This window comes from Dendrobates tinctorius, unplaced genomic scaffold (genome assembly GCF_039654945.1).
Source record: "Dendrobates tinctorius isolate UK_male_01 unplaced genomic scaffold, ASM3965494v1 ptg000011l, whole genome shotgun sequence".
NCBI lineage: Eukaryota > Metazoa > Chordata > Amphibia > Anura > Dendrobatidae > Dendrobates > Dendrobates tinctorius.
In genome coordinates this window covers 89,973,848-89,999,373 of record NW_027361679.1, presented here as the reverse complement: position 1 = coordinate 89,999,373, position 25,526 = coordinate 89,973,848, and the positions used below count along the sequence as shown (strand labels likewise).

At 48.5% G+C, this 25,526-nt stretch overlaps 1 protein-coding gene across 2 annotated transcripts in view; it reads right to left on the bottom strand.

Annotated features, from left to right (window-relative positions):
• KDM4B (lysine demethylase 4B) overlaps positions 1–25,526 on the bottom strand; it is an 88,285-nt gene that overhangs the window by 14,443 nt on the left and 48,316 nt on the right. For both annotated transcript variants that reach the window (XM_073544632.1, XM_073544622.1), the window contains exons 12-21: positions 25,348–25,462; positions 18,081–18,259; positions 17,812–17,998; positions 11,194–11,270; positions 7,736–7,791; positions 6,368–6,476; positions 6,091–6,279; positions 5,575–5,739; positions 4,533–4,652; positions 3,623–3,715 (exon numbers count right to left, since the gene is read on the bottom strand). In XM_073544632.1, coding sequence (XP_073400733.1) covers positions 3,623–3,715; positions 4,533–4,652; positions 5,575–5,739; positions 6,091–6,279; positions 6,368–6,476; positions 7,736–7,791; positions 11,194–11,270; positions 17,812–17,998; positions 18,081–18,259; positions 25,348–25,462 — 1,290 coding nt within the window. The remainder of the gene's footprint in view (positions 1–3,622; positions 3,716–4,532; positions 4,653–5,574; positions 5,740–6,090; positions 6,280–6,367; positions 6,477–7,735; positions 7,792–11,193; positions 11,271–17,811; positions 17,999–18,080; positions 18,260–25,347; positions 25,463–25,526) is intronic.

Sequence of the window (25,526 nt, the reverse complement as noted above, 5' to 3'; positions counted from 1 at the left end):
AACCTTCATGTTCGCATCCTGGTCCGAATCCAGCTCTAAGACCCCTTCCGATTCCGAAAGCGCTTTGCCTGACTCGGGGGAGGAGGCCCGAGAGGGAGACTGCTGGGGACTATGGGGTGAGGTAGGACGAGGGGAGGACTCCGCCTGGGGTTCCTGCCTGGGCCTCTTGCGACTGCCGCTGGCTGGCTCAGATGGGACGTCCTGAGACGTGCTGGGTCCCGCCGAAGCTCCCAAGGGCAACTTGTCCAGAACGGCTACTAGGGACTGAGACACCTTGATGAGGTCTGCCACTGACTGTGATTGAGAGGAGGCCCAACCCGGCATGGGGGGCTCACTCGCCCCTGGGGCCTGGACGCAGAGCGGGTACGATCAGACTTAGCGTTGGACATAGTGAAAAGAGAGGCAGTGCTGGCCGGTTGGGGGACAGAAGGCAGAGAAAGGTGTCAGTCTGCAGGTGCAGAGCTACTCATGGTCCGGTGTCCCCAAGGGCGACGCTCTCTGATCTGGCTGCAGGATGAGGCCAGGCCAATCCGGCTGAAAAAAAGGCCCAGCGACCGAAATCCGGCAGGGAATGAGGTCCGGCTGGCAGGCTGAGAAGATGGCGACCACCAGGGAAAGGGCGCGCTGCCAGAGGGAGAAGAAGGGCGGAGCTCGCCGCAGAGATCCCCTTAGCACCGCCCGCTGTCCAATAGCAGGCTGGTGTGAGGCAAGGGGGCTGGGAAGGCCTAGGACGGGCGGGAGAGAAGCCCGCTTAGAAGAAAGGGGCAGGGGGCGTGGCCGCGACGCAGCGGTAGGCCCGAGATGAAGCCGGGGCCTAAATTAATAGCGCCGGCCGCCTGTCAGCAGGGGGTCGGCGCGGAAGATGCGCCGCAACACCGGGCCGCAACCCCGGGCCGCGTCCCTGCTTCCCACAGCCCGACCCCTGTATACCCCTGCCGGGATGAAGAAGAAACGGGGGGGGGGGGGGGCGCAGAACAAGGCCCGAAAGAAAAGGGGCCTTCATGGATGCGGCGACCGTGGGGAGAAGCGGGCGCGCAGGCCCTACCGTGGTCCCCTGGCGACCGCCTTAGGATGAAAACGCCGGGGGACCGCTAGACCGCATACTCACCCAGGCCGGGGGCCACAATAAAGGTACCTGAGAATCCCACGCTGTCTGTCGTCTTTATGGAATCCACGCCTCGTCCAACCGTCAGGCTCTGGTAGGCGAGATGGTGGGAGGCGGGGGGCAAGGACCGTCCGTATAGCTGGCACGCACCTGTGCGAGGCTCCTGGTCCTGCCGCGGAGACCTATGAGGATACGGGGTGGCAGTACACGCCGTACTCATAGTCTCTTTGTGGGAGTACGGATGTGACTGTTCACTCCGTATCCCTCCGAAACCTGTAAAGGAACGACGCACGACGAGGTAGATAGGGGTCTAATAAAAGACCCGTGTCCACCTCCTACTGACACTAAGCTAAACTGAGGAACTTCCTGCCGGTCGGTGGGGTGTACACTGCGGAGGAGGAGCTAACCTTTTTTTGTGCATAGTGTCAGCCTCCTAGTGGCAGCAGCATACACCCATGGTCTCTGTGTCCCCCAATAAGGCGAACGAGAAAACAAGGTAGTACTCTAATTTTTTTTTTTTTTCTTTAAATACTATAGCATGCAAACATGAAATATCTGAAAATGGAATTGCAATAATGCTCTAGAAAATAAGAAAATACCAAGATATTTAGCGCATAAATTGGCCAATTCATGTGTACCCAGCAGCCAACGACAAGGTGATCCTTTTTCCTAGGAACCTAACCTAACATGATATCTCTCCTGTTAGCCTGCAATTATAGCTAGGATTATATGCTGCGATTATGCACCTGTTCTCTTTTTGGAAGTGATGGTCAGTCTTTTGATATTTGTATACATAGTATCTCTGACCAAGCCCTCCACCCATCAGCCTATAGCAAGTTTAATCACAGCAGGATCTTACCTATAATTGCAGGCTAGCAGCCCAGGGGATGTACAAATTAGGTTAGGTTCCCAGAAAAGATGTTCGCCTTGTCGTTGGCTGCTGCGCACACAAGAACTCGCCAATTTATGGGCTAAATATCTTCCTTTTTTCTAGAGAAGTTAGGCAATTCCAATTTCATGTTTGCATGCTATAGCGTTACAGAGGGCACCTTTATTTGTTAATCATAATCACAGACGCATATTCTTTACTGTAAGAGGAGAGAAATTATGGAACGCTCTACAACATGATGTTGTAATATGAGATTCACTGCAAAAAGTTCAAGGAGGGTCTGGATGTCTTTCTTGATAAATATATTACAGATTATGGGTACTAAATTCTGTGATAAGACATTGATCTAGGGAACTAGTCTGATTGCTGTATGTGGAGTCGGGAAGGAATTTTCCCCCCCCAATATGGCTTTATTAGCTTCTACCCCATAGGATCTTTGCTTTCCACTTGTTCAACGGTCAACTGTAGGTTGAACTCCATGGAGTTATGTCTACCTTCAACCTTAAAAACTATGAAGCTATGAAATATTGTTATAGACCAAGTATACCACTTCATGGCAACTGTATGTGCTAGTGGCAGCAACCTCTCTCAGCAAGATAATCAACCAGGTCTGCCACATTACAAACATGGTCTAGGGATAATTTGTGGAACATAACAAAGGTCAAAATGTTGAATTGGCCTCCAAATCTCCAAGACGTCAACTGAATTGAGCATCTGTAAGAAGTGCTGGGACACAAATCTGATCCATGTAGGCCCGAATCTTGCAACCTACATGCCTTAAGTGTACCTACATTTTAAATATTTTTAAAAAATTGGGATAGGTGGTGAAATGCTCTATAGATCTGTGGTTCCTGGGTCGAGAATCCCCCAACGATGGTTCTGAAGACTCTTCGGAAGTGCACTGCTCAGCAGGCGGAAGCGGTCAGTTCCTGCATGAGCTCAATAGAAAGTCTATGCAGGTGCTGAGCGTTTCTGAACAGTTTTCTGAGCAATCTGTGGAGACCTCACGACTCGGACCCCACCAATCTACTGGTCGATTTAGCAGCCACATTTAAAAAATAAAAAATGTGTAGCGAGTGTATTAAATTATTTACTTGTAGCTCTCTTCTGCCATTTCCAACGCTGCTCTGGTCCTCTTCAGCATCACATGACCAGATTTTTTTTCTACTCACAAAGTAGGACCCTTAGTCCATTTCTTAATGTAAGTTTATAAGAACCTCGTTTAAAGTCTCGTACACTTTCATTGAGAAATTGACTTCCATTCCACACAGCATGGGCTGTAGTTATAGTTAACCAGATAGTCATTCAATGCAGGAAGAGGACTAGAGTGGCGATGGAAACGGGGGAAGACAGATATTGGAAGGTATTTTAATACACTCGCTACACATACACTAGTGATTGGTAACAGAGGGTGTAAAAAAAACTGGAAAAAAAAAACCTGCTTGAGTGCGCCCTATGACATGCCATCACTGAAAATATTTTAGGCTTGGGGCTTTTTCATCCTGGAGACCCAACTCATTTTCTAACTGAAGTACATCCTTATGCTGAGGATAGGCAATGAGCGTTTAAATGCATTATTTGTTTCAAATGCAACCATACATATGTGATAAACACATAAAAACACCTACCAAGCGGCACTTCACTCTTTTTGGCAGAGGTTCTTCTAATGTAAAGATCTCACTGCGCTTTAACATTAACTGGGATTCGTCATCAAACTCCACCTGCACAAACGACAGCGTCAGTACAGATGCAAGAGGGAAATGCAAACATACAGCAAACACAAGATGGCATTTCAGAGGCCTGGTCACTGATGGTGCAGATTAACAGCTCCAACGTTTCAATGTTTTTGTTGAGGGCACTCTATGAGGGCCTAGTTTGCGAGGCGAGTTGTTAAGGACACAATTTTGGAGCAGATGTAGAAAAACTGAAACTTTTCTTAACCCATTGGCGTCAAATCAGTTTTGGCCTTTATGACAAACCATTTTTTTCCCCTCTGAAACTAATCTGAAACTGATATTTATTTTAATCCTAAATGCCTGTCTAATGTAAAAATCTAATCTCTTTTCTAATATATTATAATTAACCATTTCCTTACTACTCTAACTGCTCTCTATATTTTTTTTCCTACCTGATGATTTATGACTCTTCACTTGAGAATCCCCAATGCATGCTGCGATTCTCAAACGAGTCATCAGGGGGCAGAGGCTGTCATCACTGCTGATGCCTCTGCTTCTTCCACGAAACGAAGAGTCATCAACATTGTCAGTTTCAGGGCCTGGGCTAGACTCTGCTCTATGGAGCATGCGACAGTTGTCAACTGTGACATATGATCAGTAGGATCTTGTAACTGTGGAATATTACATTTTAATGCACAGTGACAGTGCGCTTCCTCGCTAGTTCTGATGAAAAGTGACAAGTAAGAGCACACTGTCAGTGCGCATAAGAAAATACAGGGAGCAAAGAAGAGCCCTGCTCCCGCATGACATCATTTGGTTTAACATGATCATTGTGTCTTTTTTAACCTAAATAATTACTTACCTGATAAATGAGGCTGACTTTAGAGGAAATAAATTTTGCTTTGTAGATATTTCCATCTATCCACCTGAGGTCCACAACTTCTCCCTCTGCTGGAGGCCCATTTTGCATACAATCTCTGCTCTAAAGAAATAAAATTAAAACATGAGCACATGGCATGGTGTGTATATACAGGGCGGGCCATTTATATGGATACACCTGGGTGGGCCATTTAAATAGATAAACCTAAATAAAATGGGAATGGTTGGTGATATCAACTTCCCGTTTATGGCACATTAGTATATGGGAGGGGGAAAACTTCAAGATCAGTGGTGACCATGGCGGCCATTTTGAAGTCGACCATTTTGGATCCAACTTTATAAATGGCCCACCCTGTACATATATAGGGTGTGTGCGTGCATGCATACACACACTTGACCTTTGTTAAAAACTATGGTACCAAATTAATTAAAGGGACTGTGAGCACAGAATGACTGTTACAACAAGTATCGGTGCACCTTCCTGCTTGCTTGTTTTTCCCTCTATCTCCACACTTCTCTTCTTTGATTAACAACTTTGGCTTCTTAGAGTCAGAGAAGGGGGGAGATAGACGGAAAACAAGTAGATGGGAACATGCACAGATATGTTTAGCCTCACCAAGGGTGCACAGAGCGCCTGTACTGGTTTGAAGAGCCATTCTGTGATGACAGTCCTTTTAAGTCTGGCGTTGCCAGGGACACTAAAGAGGAGATTTTGCTGAATGTGCCTGGCATGTCTTCCCAAGTCCTGGCTCCTCCTACTTTAGCGTAGTTGGCCAGGACAGGCGTAAAAACAGCAAAAATTGCAACAACCTTGAGCAAGACATTTTACGCCAGACAGCTAGCGAAAACCCCTTGATGAATGGAGTCTCTCTCATTTCTAATTGAAAAGAGCCATTATCTCAAGAACTCGACTTCCAAGCACCACATGAAGGAAAATGACAATGCACTGCCCCTTCTAATGGGAAACAAATATTTTGTTTATAAATTCACAGTATTTATTCTACCCATTGTAAGACGAATCTCACCATAATATTTTCGGGATACACGTTGTCACTGTACGAGCCATCATCAAAGTTGACTTCATAGAAAACGTGAGTAGCGCATCCAATGACCCGGCATCGATAGTACAAACCATTGCGATTTCGGCCAATCACAGTTTGACCCACGCTCACCTCCTTGGAGTCTGTAATCTGTAAGAAGAAGGCAACTAATGACACGGATATCACAAGTTTCCAAAGACAACGTAAAGTCGATTTGATTTTTCGGAACTGTTTTTCAGGACTCTCTTCTGACCGCCGTCTCCAAGCTGCAGCACCGGCCCCACAGACTGATGTGGTGTGCCAGAGAACAGCCCTGGGGCAAACGGAGAAATCCTACCCACTCAAAAAAAGCCAAGCTCTGCTCCCACTGTGTATTCAATCACAGGATATACCGAGACTTTAAATATCTTTGCGTTAGACAGCGATTTTACCAAAACTACAGCAAGCAGCCCAGTAAGCGATACTGTTCTCCATGACCAGAGCTAGATGAATATTACTTACAGATTGCCCGTTGGCCTTTTTATGTTTGAAGCATGTAATGGACACCACATAAGGCCAGTCGTCAGGCTCCATCGATATGCCAGCGGCGTGAGCGCACGTGACATGGAATGAGGTGGAACATTGATCAACAGAACACTGGACACAGGCGGCAACCTCTTTTCGGATTTTCTTCCGGCAATACACACATCTCTGAATTAGAGAATGACAAATGTTATTCCAGTCCCCAAATTCTACAGCAGCGAACACATCACAATTTTTTTTTTTTTTTTTAACTTACCAGTCGCCACCTCTGTTCTGGAATGCCACTAATGTCCACAGGGTGGCGCTGAATCACATTTACAAAGCGAGCTTCAGGAACGGCAATAGCACAGACAATGTGCACCCACCTGAAAATCAGTTTGGAGGGGGGGAAAAAAAAAAACATAGCACTTAACAAAACATGTGGTTGTGCACCCTTCAAAAGGAGTACGGAAAGAATTTTAAATAATTTGAAGAGATTTAGGAAACTAAATAAAAGCCCAAACCATTAACGCATGTGGCTTTTTTTGTTGTCTAGTTTTTGGCGCAAGTGTATTCCATTCTCCAGTCCTCCCTGGAGTGATTTTATGTACACCTGCACTTTTTTTTAACAGATTAAACATGTTAGCAAAACGTGACTTTTTGCAAAAAAAATAATGAAAAAAATAAATTGGGAAAAAAAGTTTAAAAAAAAAAGTCGCAAAACAGATCAAAGACAAGTTTTTTTTAGTTTGAGCAACATTTATGAACCATTTTGAAGGTTTTGGTACAGAGAAAAGTAAATACTACGAGACAAAAATAAAAAATTATTTAAAAAAAAAACCCACAAATGACGACTAGAGTTATCAGGGACTCCCCCCTCCCCCCAATGGGTTAGTTGCTAACTACTAGTACTCGTTGCTCAGGTTTTCCCGAGCATGTTCGGGTGTCCTCCAAGAATTTTGGCGTGCTTGGAGATTTAGTTTCTGTCTCCATAGCTGCATGATTAACGGCTGCTGGACAGGCTGAATACATGTGAGGATTGCCTGTTTGTTAGGGAATTCCTATGTGTATTCAGGCTGGCCAGCAGTCGCAAATCATGCAGCTGAGATGACGAAAACTAAATCTCCGAGCACGCCAAAACACTCGGAGGACACCCGAGCTTGCTCGGGAAAACCCGAGCAACGATTCTACTCGCATCACTACTACCCAACTGTTGAGTCCGGCTCAGATTGGTCACAGCCTTCTCCTGACGGTAATTCTGCTGCTACACGTCAACAGAGCAGCTCTTCCTCTACTGGGCTGCTCTGCCGACGATATGCTGATTGACAGCTGGCTCCCTGCAGTTAGCTTGTGGGGAGCCGGCTGTCAATAAGCCCGACATTGACAGTGACGCCCCATCGACAGAGCAGAGTGGAAGAGAAGGAGCTGCTCAGTAGACTTGATGTGGTCGGAAGCCGTATGATTGCCGGCAGGAGTAGTTTGTGACCGCTGGCAGAGATTGGCGCCGGGCCGCTGGTTAATGGCTACCTGCCTGTTAGATCTGAACTCCATAAGAAATAAACGCCTTTAATCTTTTCTTAGAAACCCAAGGTGAACTAAAAAGGTAGCGACGCTACACAAGGTTACCTGACAATGATACACACACCTTTTGTTTGTAGTCGTCTTCAAGGCACCTCCTCGAAGATTACATAAACTGCAATGCTGGAGAAAGAATAATTAAATGGAGCAGGCAAGACACAATCTACAGGGTCACACCACAAGTGAACACAAAAAACAAGACAAAAAAGTGTCCAAAAAAATACAAAAAAATGGTGGCAGGAATACATCTCTATGTGGTATCGCTATATAGATGATGTTTTTGTGGTATGGACAGGCAGTAAAGAACACTTTGAGATTTTTGTAGGTGAACTTAACTGCAATGATGTCAATCTCAGATTTACCTATGAGATTGAGAAACAAGTATTGGTCTTTTTGGACGTTAAAATCAGGAGAGAGTCCTTTGGGACTATATCCACAATTATCCATCGTAAACCTACCAGCACAAATAGTCTGCTTCATTGGCAGAGTCACCATCCTATTTCTCTTAAGAGGGGCATCCCTAAAGGTCAGTTTCTAAGACTTAGGAGAAATTGTTCGAGAAATGACTATTTCTATAATCAGGCGGGAGACATGTATAACAGATTTAGAGAGAAGGGTTATCCGTCACGTTTTAGATACAGCATTTAAATTTGCTGAGAAAGCAGACAGGCAACAACTTTTACAAAAACATACTGATAAAGATATGTCAGAAACTCTGAGGATTATAGGTACATTTGATACCAAACATCAAGAAGTGAGAAAAATCTTGATGAAACATTGGGACATTTTGAGATTGGACCCCGAGATTGGTGGCCTGATAGGCGAACGGCCAAACATCACGTTCAGAAAGGGGAAATCCCTGAGAGATATGTTAGTGCATAGCCAGTACAAGAGATCGGCCAAGAAGGGAACTTGGCTTGAGAGGAAACCTGTGGGTTTTTTCAAATGTGGAGACTGTAGTCTATGTAAGTGGATGAAACCCAACAAATCCTTCCATAGTTCAGCGACGGGGAAGGTCTTCTACCAACGAGACTTCTCAAACTGTAAGACCACTGGTGTGGTTTATCTGGCCACATGTTCCTGCCCAAAAGACTATGTGGGTAAAACTAAAAGGGAGTTTAGAAGGAGAGTGGGGGAACATGTGGGGGATATCAGAAATAGAAGGGACACCCCACTTGCTAAACATATGCTATGTACTCACAATAACTCCCTTGCGGATATAAAATTTATGATCATTGAGGTGGTCAATTTAAATCCCCGTGGGGGTAATATAGACAAGACCATCCTCAAAAGAGAAAGTGAGTGGATCTTCAGGATGGAGAGCCTCGAACCGATTGGGTTAAATGAACAACTGTCATTTGCCTGCTTTCTATAACTCAATAGGCCCCTTGAATATGTATATGTTTGTTTAGGTTTTCATTGTACTCTATAATTGCAATGTTTGCCATATACTAACCTATGAGAGAATGGAATTTATTCATTCTTTTATTCATTTTCTATTTAGTACCTTTTTTTGATTGCTGGACCTGATTGCAACTCTTGTGGGAGTCTAGATTAAGACCCCTATGGATTTTCCATATAGATTGTTTTGATATTATTTCCCTCATTATTGCAGGAGACGAGATACCCCCTAGCTAATAACCATCTAGATAGATATAAGAAAATGGTAGTGCAGTTATTCATCTTTTTATGCCATTCAATAGTGGAGAAAATTATTGATGAATTATTGATATATATATATATATATATATATATATATATATATATATATATATATATATATATATATATCAGGAATTAAGAAACTGTTAGTCTGCATTTATCGGCCTTTATGGCTATATGCAATGTCTTTATTAGGATTTGGGCATCACATTACCTCTCTTTTTTTAGAGAATATATGTATTAATATCATTAGGAGATATTGTCATGGTCTCCGGGTTGCTGTTGGTAAATTGTATGATTTGACGCATGTTATTTTCTAACAAGATGCGCGTCCTTTTTTATATACTATGAACATTGCGCCATTTGGTTTGAGATCACTACTGTAGAACGGACATGCGCATTGGAGGTATGGAAGAAATTACAGAACTATCCATCCCATATGCTAGTGGTTCGTAGCACGTTATGTGCGCTACATGGCCGGTGTATGCACTCGATTGATTGGTGTTATCGCGAGACTTGTTGCGAGATCTTTGTCTTGAGATCAGACATGCGCACTGTGGGGATATGTGCCGATAGAGCGCCCTGAGTATCAGGTGATTAATGACACTCCGGCTTGACATGCGCACTGTGGCGGGGGGGGGGGGGGGGGGGAGTGTCTCCACGCAGCGTTCGGGGCTGGCGCACGCTGTGGCGGTAGGTTTAAATGGAGGGATATCGGGACAGTCCAGCCACTATACCACATCAGGACACTAGTAAGGTTGCTATCGAGCCTCCTGATGATCCCAAAGGGGTGAAACGCGTTGAGGCGTATTTAGGCTATGGGGCGGTGTTGGAGTATACGATGAGTATCCCATTTTCTTTATTTGAGCTCTCCACCGATGAGATGTTTTATCTGTTGCTTGACAATATGATGAGATCTGTGAACTAATGTTGTGGATATGGGCTCAATGTGCTTTCTGGACCTTGGCTATGTTTACAAATCGTGACTTTTATACATGAGGATGTGGTATTTTGGATTATATATACACATCTGTGAATCTAAACACATGCTGCTACAATTAGGTGGATTGACACACATTGTTTGCTGCTGATGAGTCATGATGTATTGTGTCTGTTCATTTTATATCTATATGTCTGAGCCATGAGTCGGGATAGTACTGTTTCCCCAAATGCCTACTCATTGATGTGTTCTCTTATATGTGCAATATTTTGTGGGTTCTAGGGTCCCCCTCATCGTAGGATTGTCTATGTTATCTGACAGGGGTTCCCTTAGTATCGGGGAAGGGACTTCATTAGTGGTGCCAGGGCACAATAGGGCCCTTAGGGACAGCCACCGTTGAGCGGGGGCGCCACAACGTTCCCCCTAGGGTGCCAACCTCCGCGGTCAGGAAGGTGATAACAGGAGATATTAACAGGGACTCCTAGGATATTCCCCACAATTTTATGTTTTTTGTATTTTTTTGGACACTTTTTTGTCTTGTTTTTTGTGTTCACTTGTGGTGTGACCCTGTTGGGTCTTTTATCAATAAAGTATTAGTTTTAGGGTATGTTATATGATTTTTTCTTGAGACCCTTGAGCATTTAAATTGATTTCTAAGACACAATCTACCCCAATATACAAGGCGCCTGGTACAGACATCCCCTTTCTGCATCAGTCACCACTGATCACAACCACTCAGAGAATAGGACGAGTAAGTTCCCAGTCCTAAATTAAATATGGCGGGAATGCTGGAACCAAGAAGGAATACGAAGGACTAGAGAAATGGGGTGGGCAAGTACGCATGGCAGGGGTGTTGTCACACTGGTTTGGGGGTATTTTTATAGAGAAATTGGCTTTTAACAATGAGAAAGATGGGTACTCACAGCATTCCAAGCACAAGCTGAGCAACGTGAGCAGATCCAACTCTCCTTCACTAAATCTGGACGAATTCCGTAACAGCCTGGGAAAAAAAAAAAAAATATCCCACAGTATTGGAAGAGGTTAAAAAAGTAACCTTCGTTTTATTGTTCATAAATCAAAAGTACACATGGAAAAAGGGAACATTGTAATATATTTCATTAACTAAATCTGCTTCTTTCTCCTCCAGGACAGAGAATTCTCAATTCACTGCTAAAATGTGCCTTCAGTGAACACAGATTTTCCCATTACTTAGTTAGGAGATGACAGGTGGTGCTCATAAAGTTCTATGTGCAGCAGAATATCCGTGTCTGCTTCTAGGCTCCTCCCATATTCCCATTGCTTATAGCTCCTCCCCCTCCATAGAATTTTAAAAACACCAACTGTCATCTCCTATCTCAGCAACAGAGAAATCTGTCTTCACTGAATTTACCCAGGAATTGAAAGATGAGTTCAGGAGGAGAAAAAAAAGAGGGATTTTGGGTTCTTACCGTAAAATCTCTTTCTTGGAGCCTTCATTGGGGGACACAGAATACCATGGGTGTATGCTGCTTGCTGCTAGGAGGCTGACACTATGCAAAACAAGAAAATTAGCTCCTCCCCGGCAGTATACACCCACCGACAGGCACCAAGCACCTCAGTTGGTGAAAAAGCAGTAGGAGAAGCAACCAAAAACAATGAACATAAGTACCAACCCAACAAGGGACTCGAAGACCCAGCACGGTACAACTTAAACAGGGAGGGTGCTGTGTACCCCAATGAAGGCTCCAAGAAAGAGATTTTACGGTAAGAACCCAAAATCCCTCTTTCTTTATCGCCTTATTGGGGGACACAGAATACCATGGGACGTTCCAAAGCAGTCCCGAGGGTGGGAACAGCAATAAAAGGAACGACAGAAGGAAGGGCTTAGGTCGGCCGATGCGCGACCGCCGCCTGCAAAACCTTCCTACCAAGAGCTGCATCAGACGAGGCCTGGGTATGAACCCTGTAGAACCTCGCAAAGGTGTGCAAAGACAACCAGGTCGCGGCCCTGCAAAGTTGTGAGGCCGAAGCCTGGTGTCGCACAGCCCAAGAAACCCAAACAGCCCGGGTGGAGTGGGCTTTCACTCCCGGAGGGGGCAGTTTCTCCTGAAGTCGATAGGCTTCCAGGATGGTAGACCGAATCCAGCGAGCAATTGTGGATTTGGAGGCCGGAAAACCTTTCCGGCAACCCTCAGAAATGAGAAGCAGGGAATCAGATTGGCGAAAAGAAGCGGTCCTGGCAAGGTAAACACGCAAGGCTCTCACTACGTCCAGTTTGTGGAGTGACTTTTCCAGAGGATGAGCAGGCGTAGGACAAAACGATGGAAGGACGATATCTTCGTTAATGTGAAAGGGAGATACCACTTTTGGAAGGAAGGAAGGAACTGGCCTGAGAACAACCTTATCTTGGTGGAGGATAAGGTACGGAGAACGACAGGATAAGGCCGCCAGCTCAGAAACTCTCCTGATGGAAGTAATGGCGATTAGAAAAGACACCTGCCATGAAAGACAGAGGGATGTCCTGGATTGGTTCGAATGGTGCCTTCTGGAGGGCGCCAAGAACAAGATGGAGATCCCATGGATCTATCGGAGAATGATGAGGAGGAGCCACATGGGCGGCTCCTTGGAGAAAAGTCTTCACTTGCGGTAAGGAAGCTAGATCCTTCTGGAAGAGGATTGCTAGGGCAGACACCTGGCCTTTGAGAGTACTGAGGGATAGGCCCGCATCCAAACCAGATTGGAGGAAACGAAGAATGGATGGAATGGAGAATGACAGTGGAAGAACCTCGTTATCGCTCCAACGGAAAAAGGCCTTCCAGTACCTATGGTAAATGCGGGAGGAAGCTGGCTTCCGAGCCTTGATCATGGTCTGAATGACCCGGCTGGAAAACCCTGAATCCTTCGGAATTGCATCCTCAATGGCCATGCCGTTAAACTCAGAGACTGAGAATGCTGGTGGTAACGAGGGCCTAGCGAGAGAAGATCTGTACGGTCTGGAAGCCTTCGTGGGACGTCCACGAGCATGTTCACCAACTCCGCGTACCAAGGGCGTTTCAGCCAGTCTGAAGCCACTAGGATGACTGGAATGCCCTCTGACTATCTTTTTGACCACTCTAGTAATGAGGGCAAGGGGAGGAAACAGGTAAGGCAGCTGGAACTGGGACAACGGAATTACTAGGGCGTCGCAACCGACGGCTAGAGGATCCCTGGACCTGGCTACAAAGTGAGGAACTTTGTTGTTCATCCGAGATGCCATGAGATCGGTGCCCCAACGCTGGCATATCTGAGTGAAGACTGTGGGATGAAGGGACCATTCGCCTGACGCTAGACCTTGGTGACTCAAGAAGTCGGCAGCCCAATTTTCCATCCCTGGAATGTGAACAGCGGAGATTGCCGGAACGTGACGCTCTGCCCAGCGCAGCATCCTTGCCACTTCTGACATTACCTGCCTGCTGTGAGTACCGCCCTGGTGGTTTTTGTACGCCACAGCCGTGGCGTTGTCTGACTGAATGCGGACTGGTTTGCCTACGAGGAGATGCTGCCAACGAAGGAGAGCAAGGAGGATTGCCCTGATCTCCAGAAGGTTGATGGGCAGAAGAGTCTCCTAGGCGTTCCAGCGCCCTTGGGCCGTTTTCTGATGGTAAACCGCCCCCCATCCTAGGAGACTGGCATCGGTGGTGAAGACCTGCCACCGAGGCGGAAGAAAAGACCTTCCACGGAGAACTGACGCCGGCAATGTCCACCAAGTCAGCGATTGTCTGACCCTGAGCGGAAGAAGAATGGGGCGGTCCAGAGAAAACGAGGTCTTGTCCCAGACTGACAGGGGGAACAGTTGGAGAGGGCGAGTGTGGAATTGCGCGAAGGGCACTGCTTCCATGGAAGCTATCATCTTCCCCAGGACCCTCATGCAGGACCGAAGGGACTTGATCCTCGAGCGTTGTAGAGGCTGGATCCTTTTGGAAAGGGTTGAAAACTTGTCCCTCGGTAGAAACACCCGGGCTAGATTCGTGTCGAACTCCATGCCCAAAAAGGTCAGACATTGGGTAGGGCGCAGGATGGACTTCTCCTCGTTGACTATCCATCCGAGGCGGCTGAGGGCATCCAAGGTTATCTGAAGACTGTGAAGACAGTCTTGGCGGGACGAACCCTTGATCAGGAGATCGTCCAGGTAAGGGATGATAAGAATCCCTCTGGATCGAAGGATGGCCGTGACTGTTGCCATCACCTTCGTAAAGACACGGGGAGCGGAGGCTAGTCCAAAGGGGAGGGCCGTGAACTGATAGAGATTGTCCTGAATCGCAAAGCAGAGGTATCTCTGATGCCGCAGAGAAATGGGGATGTGGAGGTAGCCATCCTGTATGTCCACAGAGCAGAGAAACTCTCCGGATCTTCATGTGGCTATTGAGCAACTTGAGGTCCAAAATTGGACGAAGAGAGCCGTCCTTTTTCGGGACTACGAAGAGATTCGAGTAGAACCCTAAAAACCGCTCGTTTGCAGGAACGGGAACGATGACCCCTGCGGAAAGGAGGGAGGAGACGGCCTGAAGGAACCCTGGAATCTGTGATCGCTGTCTTGGGGATCGAGACAGAAAGAAGCGACTGGGGAAGAAGAAAACTCGATATTGTATCCGGATGTGATGATTTCCCTGACCCAAGCGTCGTCGATAATGGATAACCATGCGTCTTTGAAAGAGGAAAGTCTGCCTCCCACCCTGGAAAGATTTCCAGGTGGGGGTGACCCGTCACTTAGATGAAAATCTGCCGGATCGGGAGCCTGAGGACCTGGAGGGCTGACCTCTGGATCCCCAGCGGGGAGCTGGCTTATAAGAAGGCTTTCTCCGGTCTCTGGAAGCAGGATGCCGGTACTGCTGGGATGAACCTTCTGCGGGAGAGGAGGGGCGAAAGGACCTAAATGGCCAAGAAGCCTTCCTGTTAAAGAACCTCTTAGGGCGGGACTGGGGAAGGGAAATGCTCTTTCCACCAGTGGCATCCGAGATTCGCATTCCATGACTTCAACCAAAGAATGCGGCGTATGGCTATTATGTTGCTGTTAGCTCTTGCTACGCACCCAGCCGCGTCCAAGGAGGCAGACAAAAGGTATTTGCCCGCATGACTAAATAGGTCTGCTAAATCCGCCAGCTCGTCCTGAGGGGCTGCTGCTGAAATGCATTTGCGCAGAATCTTTGCCCAAGCTGAAATGACCTTCGCCACCCAAGCGGAGGCGAAGATAGGACAGAGGGGAGCGTCGGATGCCTCAAAAATTGACTTAGCCAACAACTCTATTTGCCTGTCTGTTGGATCTTTAAGAGAAGCGCCGTCCGGAAGGGAAAGAACCGTCTTAGAGGAAATCCGAGAAACTGGTGGATCTACATCGGGAGCTTTGGTTCATTTCGTGACTAGATCTGCATCGAAGGGATATAGTACATCTGAGTACTTGCGGCCTGAAAAACGTTTCTCAGGATGTTGCCAGTGATTGGCTAAGGAAGTGTCGAACTCTTTGTGATTAGGAAAGGTTCGAGATGGAGGCCTCGCTTTCTTAAAGGAAACAGGGCATTCCTGAGGGGGTGCCTTATCCTCCTTTATCTTGAGAGTTTGGAATATAGCCGATATGAGACTATCTACCATATCCCGAGTTCTAGCTATGTTGTCCGCTTCTGAGTCAGATCCAGATTGGGAATCATCGTCTGACCTAGGATCGTCTGTTGAGGATGGAGACAAAGAGCGTAGCCTGGGAGAAGCGGAGGGACCCTGCGAACTGGAAGAAGAGCCAGACAGGACCCGCTTCCTAGAGCCCCTACCCGGCTTGTCCGTCTGAGGGTCGCGGTCAGGTGCTGGCGACTCACCGTGAGAGGCGGTCGGCGCACAGGTGGCTGCAGATAGCTGGGGTAACCGCTCTAAGACCTGGACCAGAGATTGAGACACTTTCGTGAGATCAGAGACCGACTGAGACCGCCACGGCCCACTCAGGGGGTGGGGTGCTCTCAACCCAGGGCTCGGAGTGCTCCTGAGGGGCAGACATGGAGGAAGGGCTGCAGGGCGGACAGAAGGGAGACGACTGACCTGATACCCACTTCTTTTTACGCCGCGCGCAGGCGTAGTGAATAACAGTGGGTCCTAGAGCAGAGACCCCCTGCAGGATTGGGCATATGTCAAAGGGGTAGAAACACTGCCTGATGTGGAACTGCGGATGGGAGCTAATTCTAGCGTCAGCTGAAGCAGCGCCGAGCCTACCGAGGTTCAGGTGCAGAAAAACCAGCGTTGTGTCCCCCAGGAAGAAATCTTGTGAAGAGAGAGGCAGGAAGAGACGCTAGCGATGGGCGGGGCTTAATCGCCAAGCCCTGATTGGAAGAGGACCGAGGAGGGGGTGCGGTAAACGTCCCACTGACAGGGCTGAAGTGAAAGCAGCCCTGTGATATGCTGTAAAAGTGCGCGAAGAAAGCGTGCGCAGGGAGAGGGGAGAAGCTTCCTTAACTTTTTTTTTTTTTTTTTGAAAACGAAAGTGAAAGTTCTCCCTCTGCCCTCATGAGCGACGGCGCGCCCGGAGCAAAGAAACCACAGGGACAGGACCCACAGAGACCGGGAGGCCACAGGGATAGGAAAGTCACAGGGACAGGGCAGCCACCGGGTAGGATGCTGCCTGTGGAGGCCACCGCTGAACCCCCCGATGATAAGCGCGTCTAACAGCGCTTGGAGAAGGAAAACTGGCGGGAAATTCAAAAAGGGGTACTGATCCTGATAGCGTGGTGCAGGGCTGTATTTTAATACAGCGCAGTACTGGCTGTAACGCTGCAGGGCTAGGGTCCATATTTGCGAGCGAGGCTGGAGGGGACATCTGGATCCGTTTACCTGACGTCCTTGAGGAGGATGACCGCAGGGGCCCACGATAGCCAGCAGGCCGCTGGGAGAAACGATCCTCAGTACCCGCACTATGTCCGTATGGTGCAGAAGACGGCCATGGTAGGGGAAACGTCAACGCTGGCGACCGCCGTCTTCCTCTCAGCCCTGTCCCGGGAGAGGGGTGAGGAGGGTACTCGGCTAGGACCGGCCACCGTTATAAGCCCATAGCACCCGAGGGGGATAGGGGAAGGTCCTGCCTGCGGTCCTGAGAGTTGCGATGTGGGTGACACCACACTGCTCGCTCAGCCGCATTAATAGGAAAAGCAGGATGAACTCACATCCCGCTTCCTGATGCTGTATCTGAAAAAGAATGGGGAAATCATTAAAAAACACAACTAAAACCTGAAAAGAAAAGGATTAAATGCGGATCTGGGGAGATCCCGGTCCGCCTCCTACAGACACTAAGCACAAACTGAGGTGCTTGGTGCCTGTCGGTGGGTGTATACTGCCGGGGAGGAGCTAATTTTCTTGTTTTGCATAGTGTCAGCCTCCTAGCAGCAGCAGCATACACCCATGGTATTCTGTGTCCCCCAATAAGGCGATAAAGAAAAAGCAAATATATAACAAAGTTTCTTATTTTAATTTTGAATTATGAAATAAAAGTGACAGCTACTCCAAGTTAAAAAGGAAATTGCCAGACTAGAAAATTAATGGGAAAAACTCACTGGCATGGACTTGTACACAGCATTTTACACAAGACAGCAGGGGACTTGTGCCATCTTCTCCAATGTATGTGCTGACTGGTAAAGGATCCATATTGCTTTCACTGGGTGTAAAACACATTTCTGGTATAATGGGCTTCGTTTTCTGTCCTCGTGTAGGACTGACTGACTCAGTCAGCTGAGAAATATCCTAGAAAGTAAAATCATCATGCAATACAGGATGGTATGTGGGGTAGACATAGCAAACAGAGTAGACGAGGAGGACTCAATACCTGTTGGCAGGGAGAGAAAAGGGAACACACTGCACAGTATGGCTTCACCAGCGCAGCTATAGCGTTGAATCTCCGCTCTGCTAAAAAATTTGGTGGCTTGTTCTTCCACAAGTGTGACAGAAGGTTAGGTAGGGTCTCCGAATCACCAGCGTCATCTTCGGTAGAGAACGGGACAGAATCTGAAAATCATAGAGGTGGTCAGCAGTGATGAGCGAGCGTGTTCGCCAATCAATCGTGCATTGGGCTGCTCGGGTACTGCGGTTGCCATGATCGGGTCCACGCCCCGCATGCAGGGATTTCCTTCCATGTACTGCAATGCCGTAGCAATGTTGGCTACAACATTACCGTGTATGGCAGCCAATCCCTGAATATATTGGCTTTGACAGCCGTGAATCATGCGGGGTAGAGACTCTAGCATGACCCTTGTGAACCCACCACACACTACCGAGCAAACAACAAATGGCTAAATACTTAAGAGTTTGCGCACAATTTCCAGTAAAGGATACTGAACATAGAGGAAAAAAAAATTGTCACTTGACTAAAAGGGACTGTCCACACTACTTTGATATTGAGGACATATCCTTACGCCATGATTAATATCAGATTGATGGGGTTCGGACAGCCGCTGCCACCAATTAGCTAATATCAAGAGTATTCACTTCAATGGGAGTGAAACTGCATCGCTGGAGGGGCAAAGGGGCTCTCTAGCCAAGAAGCACTTTTTCTCCATGCAAACATGCCCACTTGGCCTAGGAAAACGGCCCCTCGAAAGGGGGCTGGTAACCAAGGCAAAAAACTATAACCATTAAGATTAAAAATCCCTCCGTTGTTGAGAAGGTAGAGGATTTTTAAGAGGTAAATTTGCTTTTTACAAGGATTTTGCAATTTTAACCATTTATGAAAATGAAACAACCCCTTTAAAAAGGAACGAGGGCATTCCCACAGATTATTTCAGTTTAATCCATTTGAGCGCATGGTTGAGGCTTCTGGAGAGAGCCTATTGGTAGCCACAGACCAGACTACTTCACCACCAACGCTAGCCGGCTTTTTACGCCCGCACTATAGTTGACCGACAGGCCTCTCCCGTGTCTGTACATAGGTAGAGACCTGTCAATCATCTGGAGCGGTGAGGGGAGAAGCCGACCAGGAGTCGTGTCTCTCCCTATGGTTCCCGGCAGACTCGGCAAACTAGGTTTTCTCCGAATTGTGGGTGGGGACAAGCAGGCGATATCTGCTCCGAGTGGAAGTTCCTCTTAGTCACCACGTTCCTGGTTTCCTTCTCAAACCTAATTTGAAGGAACTCTTCGATTTCAAAAAAGATGGATTTTTGGTTCTTACCGTAAAATCTCTTTCTTGGAGCCTTCATTGGGGGACACAGATTACCATAGGTGTATGCTGCTGCTGCTAGGAGGCTGACACTATGCAAAAACAAGAAAATTGGCTCCTCCCCGGCAGTATACACCCACCGACAGATGCCAAGTACCTCAGTTGGTGAGAAAGCAGTAGGAGAAACCACGGAACTTTAAACATATGTACCAACCCAACAAGGAGCTCAAAGCCCCAACACGGTACAACTTAAACAGGGAGGGTGCTGTGTCCCCCAATGAAGGCTCCAAGAAAGATTTTACGGTAAGAACCAAAAATCCATCTTTCTTTATCGCCTTATTGGGGGACACAGATTACCATCGGACGTTCCAAAGCAGTCCCAAGGGCGGGAACAGCAATAAGGAACGAAAGAACCGGAAAGGCTTAGGTCGGCCGGTGAGCCACCGCCACCTGCAGAACCTTCCTACCAACAACTGCATCAGACGAGGCCTGGGTATGAACCCTGTAGAACCTTGCAAAAGTGAGAAAGGATGACCAGGTCGCGGCCCTGCAAATCTGTAAAGCCGAAGCCTGGTGACGCACAGCCCACGAAGCTGCCACAGCCCGGGTAGAGTGGGCTCTCACTCCCGGAGGGTGCCGCTTTTCCTGAAGTCGGTACGCTTCCAGAATGGTAGAACGAATCCAGCGAGCTATCGTGGATTTGGACGCCGGAACCCTTTCCGGCGACCTTCATAGAAGACTAGCAAGGAATCGGATTGACGAAAAGAAGCAGTCCTGGCGAGATAAGCACGCAAGGCTCTGACTACATCTAGTTTGTGGAGGGACTTCTCAATAGAGTGAGACGGAGCAGGGCAAAAAGATGTAAGAACGATATCCTCATTGATGTGGAAAGAGGATACGACCTTTGGGAGAAAGGAAGGAACGAGCCTGAGAATGACCTTATCCTGATGGAGAATCAGGTACGAGGAAAGGCATGACAAGGCCGCCAATTCAGAAACTCTTCTGATGGATGTAATGGCAATCAAGAAAGTTACCTTCCACAAGAGAAGGGATAAAGGAATGTCCTGGATAGGCTCGAACGGCGCCTTTTGGAGAGTGCTAAGGACGAGATTGAGATCCCACGGATCTATCGGCGAATGATGCGGAGGAGTCACATGGGCGACACCTTGGAGAAAAGTCTTAACCTGCGGTAAGGCTGCCAGCTCTCTTTGGAAGAGGATAGACAGGGCGGAGACCTGGCCCTTGAGGGTACTGAGGGACAGACCCGCATCTAAACCAGACTGGAGGAACCCCAGAATAGATGGAATGGAAAAGGACATAGGAAAGACTTCTTTACCGTCGCACCAACGGAAAAAGGCCTTCCAGCACCTATGGTAAATGCGGGAAGAGGCCGGTTTTCTGGCTTTGATCATAGTCTGAATTACCTGGTCAGACAAACCTGATTCTCTCCGGATCGTGGCCTCAATGGCCGTGCCGTTAAATTCAGAGACTCAGAATTCTCGTGGTAAAGGAGGCCTTGCGAGAGAAGATCCGGACGGACTGGAAGCCTCCAGGGAACGTCCGCGAGCATGTTCACCAGCTCCGCGTACCAAGGGCGTCTTGGCCAGTCTGGGGCCACCAGAATCACTGGTACGCCTTCCGATTTTATCTTTTTGATCACTCGAGGGATCAAGGCAAGAGGCGGAAATAGATAAGGAAGTCGGAACTGGGACCACGGAATTATCAGGGCGTCGCAAGAGACGGCTAGAGGGTCCCTGGACCTGGCTACAAAGTGCGGAACTTTGTGGTTCATTCGAGATGCCATGAGATCGACATCTGGGGTGTCCCAGCGCTGGCATATCTGATGGAAGACTGAGGGGTGAAGGGCCCATTTGCCTGATGCTAGACCTTGACGACTTAAAGTAGGCCGCCCAATTTTCCACCCCTGGAATGTGAACGGCGGAGATCGCAGGAACGTGACGTTCTGCCCAGCGCAGTATCTTGGCTACTTCCGCCATTACTTGCTTGCTGCGCGTGCCCCCCTGGTGGTTTATGTATGCCACAGCCGTGGCGTTGTCCGACTGAGTGCGGACCGGCTTGCCGAGGAAGAGAGGCTGCCAGTGAAGAAGAGCCAGGAAGATTGCTCTGATCTCCAGAAGATTGATGGGGATGAGAGCCTCCTGTGGGTTCCACCGGCCTTGAGACGTTTTTAGATGGCACACCTCTCCCCACCCTAGAAGGCTGGCATCGGTGGTGATGACTTGCCATTGAAGTGGAAGAAAGGACCTCCCTTGAAGGACTGACTCTGGCCTTGCCCACCAAGTCAGGGATTGTCTCACTCTGAGGGGAAGGAGAATGGGACGGTCCAAGGACAGTGAGGTCTTGTCCCAGGCCGAAAGAAGAGCCAACTGGAGGGGACGAAGATGAAATTGTGCAAAGGGCACTGCTTCCATGGAAGCTACCATCTTCCTCAGAACCTTCATGCAGGACCGAAGGGGAATGGGGGTTGGCCGCTTGAGAAGTCGGATCCCTTTGGAAAGAGCTGCAAATCTCTCCTTTGGAAGAAACACACGGGCTAGATTTGTGTCGAATTCCATGCCTAGGAAGGTCAGGAGCTGTGTGGGGATCAAATTGGACTTTCCTTTGTTGATTATCCACCCGAGACAGCAAAGAGTGTCTAGGACTATCTGAAGACTCTGAAGACAGTCTTGCCGGGACGATACCTTAATCAAAAGGTCGTCTAGATAAGGGATGATGAGGATCCCCCTGGAGCGGAGGATGGCCATGACTGTCGCCATCACCTTCGGGAAAACCCGGGGAGCGGAGGCCAGACCGAGGGGAAGAGCCGTGAACTGGTAGTGGTCTTCCTGAATCGCAAAACGAAGGTATTTCTGATGTTGCAAACACACAGGGATGTGAAGGTAGGCATCCCGTATGTCCACAGAACAGAGAAATTCCTTGCGTTCCATTGAGGCTATCACCGACCGAAGAGACTCCATTCTGAAGTGGAAAATCTTTACGTGGCGATTGAGCAATTTGAGGTCCAGGATTGGCCGAAAAGAACCGTCTTTTTTTTTTTTTTTGGGACATCGAAGAGATTTGAATAGAAGCCTGAAAATCGTTCGTGTGCGGGAACCGGAACGATCACTCCGGCGGCAAGAAGAGAGGAGACGGCTTGAAAGAATCCTGGAATGTGAGACCGCTGTCTTGGAGGTCGGGACAGGAAAAAACGTCCCTTTGGCGGAGACGCAAACTCGATCTTGTATCCGGATGTGATGATTTCCCTGACCCAAGTGTCGTCGACAATGAACAGCAGGCGTCCATGAAAAAGGAAAGTCTGTCTCCCACCCTGGAAGAAATTCCAGGTGGGGGTGACCCGCCACTTGGAGGCAAACCTACCGGACCGGGTACCTGACGACCTGGGGCATTAACCTCTAGATCTCCAGCGGGGAGCGGGTTTGTAAGATGGTCTTTTCTGCTCTCACTCCTTAAGAGGCAGAAGTCCGATCTTTGAGGTAGTGTCCGCATTCCATGACTTTAGGCAAAGGACTCGGCGTATGGCCACTATGTTGCTGTTAGCCCTTGCCACGCACCCAGCTGCATCTAGGGCGGCAGCCAAAAGGTATTTACCCGCATGATTAATTTGATCTGCCAGATCCGCCAACTCGTCCTGAGGAGCTGCTGCTAAGATGCCCCTGCGAAGAATCTTTGCCCAAGCAGAGATGACCGTTGCTACCCAGGCAGGTGCGAAAATCGGACAGAGGGAGGCACCAGATGCCTCAAAAATTGATCTCGCTAGAGACTCTATTTGTCTGTCTGTTGGATCCTTAAGTGATGCCCCATCAGGGAGGGATAGGACAGTCTTTGAGGCTATGCGAGAGACAGAAGGATCCACTTCGGGGGCTTTGGACCATTTTGCGCGTAAATCCGCATCAAAGGAGTACAGGACATCTAAGTACCTGCGGCCTGAGAAGCGCTGCTCGGGGTGCTCCCAGTGTTTGGTCAGTGTAGTATCAAACTCTTTATGGTTTGGGAAAGTTTGGGAAGGAGGCCTTGCCCGCTTAAATGGAATGGAACATTCCTGAGAAGGGGGCTTGTCGTGTTTAATTTCTAAGGTTGGAAAGATAGCTGAAAGGAGGCTATCGACCATCTTCCGAGTTTTAGACATGCCATCTGCTTCTGAACTAGATCCCGATTGGGGATCCTCATCTGACCTAGTGTCGTCTCCTGAAGAGGGAGAAGGGCACCTGGGAGAAGCAGCCGGGCCTAGAGAGCTGGAAGACGAGCCAAAGAGAACACGCTTCCTAGTAATTCCACTCGATCTGTCCCTCTGAAGGTCGCGGTCAGGTGCAGACGACTCACCTTACGAGGCGGTCGGTGCACAGGTGGCTTTAGATAGCTGAGGCAAATGTTCTAGGACCTGGACCAGGGACTGAGACACTTTAGTCAGAACAGAGACCGACTGTGACATTGCCAAGGCCCACTCTGGGAGAGAAGAGGTACCCTCATCCCGGGAATCTGTGTGCTCCTGAGAGGCTGACATGGCGGAAGGACTGCAGGACGGACAGAGGGGCGACGACTGACCTGAAGGCCACTTCTTTTTATAGCGTGCACAGGCGTAGTGAATAACGGTGGGCTTGAAAGAAAGCGCCGTTGAAGGGTTGAACATAGGTGGGATACGCCGTATGGCCGCACTAGATAAGATCAGGGACTGCAGAGGGGAGCTAATTTGCAATAAAGGGCTGAGCCTACCGAGAATCTGACAAGCAGCAGGACCCTGAAGTGTCCTCCAAGCAGCGAAGGAAGAAGAGAGATTCCAGTCAGGAAACTGGCTGTGAGGTTGAGGAAGGCGGAGCTTGGCGCCGGGAAGTGATCGGGCCATGGAGGCGGGGGGGGGGGGGGAGCGGTAATAAAAAGCAAAAGGAGCCCTGTAATAGGGTGGAATGGGCGCGCGAAAAAGGGCGCCAGAGAGAAAAGGAGAAGCGCGTCCTGAGCAGGGAGGCAGGAGAGAAAGTGAAAGTGAAACCGCTCTCCCTACCCGCCTGGCTCTCTAGCCTGCAATGGCCGCAGCGCTGATAGATAGAGGGGAGCTGCGCCCCCACCGCTCTGGAGAAAACCTCCCCCAGTGATGAAAAGACCCATTCAGCTGGAGCAACCGCTCAAGGGTACCGCTGATGCCCGTGCACGGCGGGGAGCGCGGCTGTCAGCATGAGGCGCGCTGCTGGCAGAGAGGGAGGAGGGCAGGAATCTCAAATGTTGCTCAGACATGCCGGCTGAAGGGAACGATCAGACTCTTACCTGACGTCCCTGAAGAGGATAACCGCAGGGGCCCTGCGTAACAGTCAGGCCGCTGGGAGAAGACCTCTTACTCTCTGACATGTAGAAGACGGCGTTTTCTTGCTGGGAGCGAGGGATAGCCTGCTGACCACCGCCGACTTCCTCTCAGCCCTGTCCCAGGAGAGGGGTGAGGGGTTGTTTTGGCAAGGACCGGCCACCCATCATCCGCCTATAACACCGACTGGTGTTAGGGAAAGGTCCTGCCTGCGGTACTGAGAGTTGCGATGTGGGAAATCACCACACTGCTCGCTCAGCCGCCTGATATAGGAAATCAGAGTGAAAACTACACCCTGTTTAATGATGTGTTCGACAAACACCAAAGGAAATAGAAGATCCCGGTCCACCTCCTACAGACACTAAGCACAAACTGAGGTACTTGGTATCTGTCGGTGGGTGTATACTGCCGGGGGGGGGGAGCCAATTTTCTTGTTTTTGCATAGTGTCAGCCTCCTAGCAGCAGCAGCAGCATACACCCATGGTAATCTGTGTCCCTCAATAAGGCGATAAAGAAAAGGTCTTGTAGTTTGGACTCTGATATTTCAACACAGCTGATACATTTCAACGTCACACAAAGGAACAGGAGCAAAACCGAAAACTTGGCTTGCTAATCTAGCCAGATCTTTACCATCATCACTGGAGACGTCCTGCTTGACTACCGACAAGGGAGAGCGGGTCGGTGGTCTGCCCAGTGGATGGCGCCTGCTTTTCTTAATTTTCATATCTGGGAAAAGGGCCCGATGCTGAAAAGACATAATAAGTGCAGACCATTACATTAAAGTTGGGGCAATTTTACAGGAAAGTAAA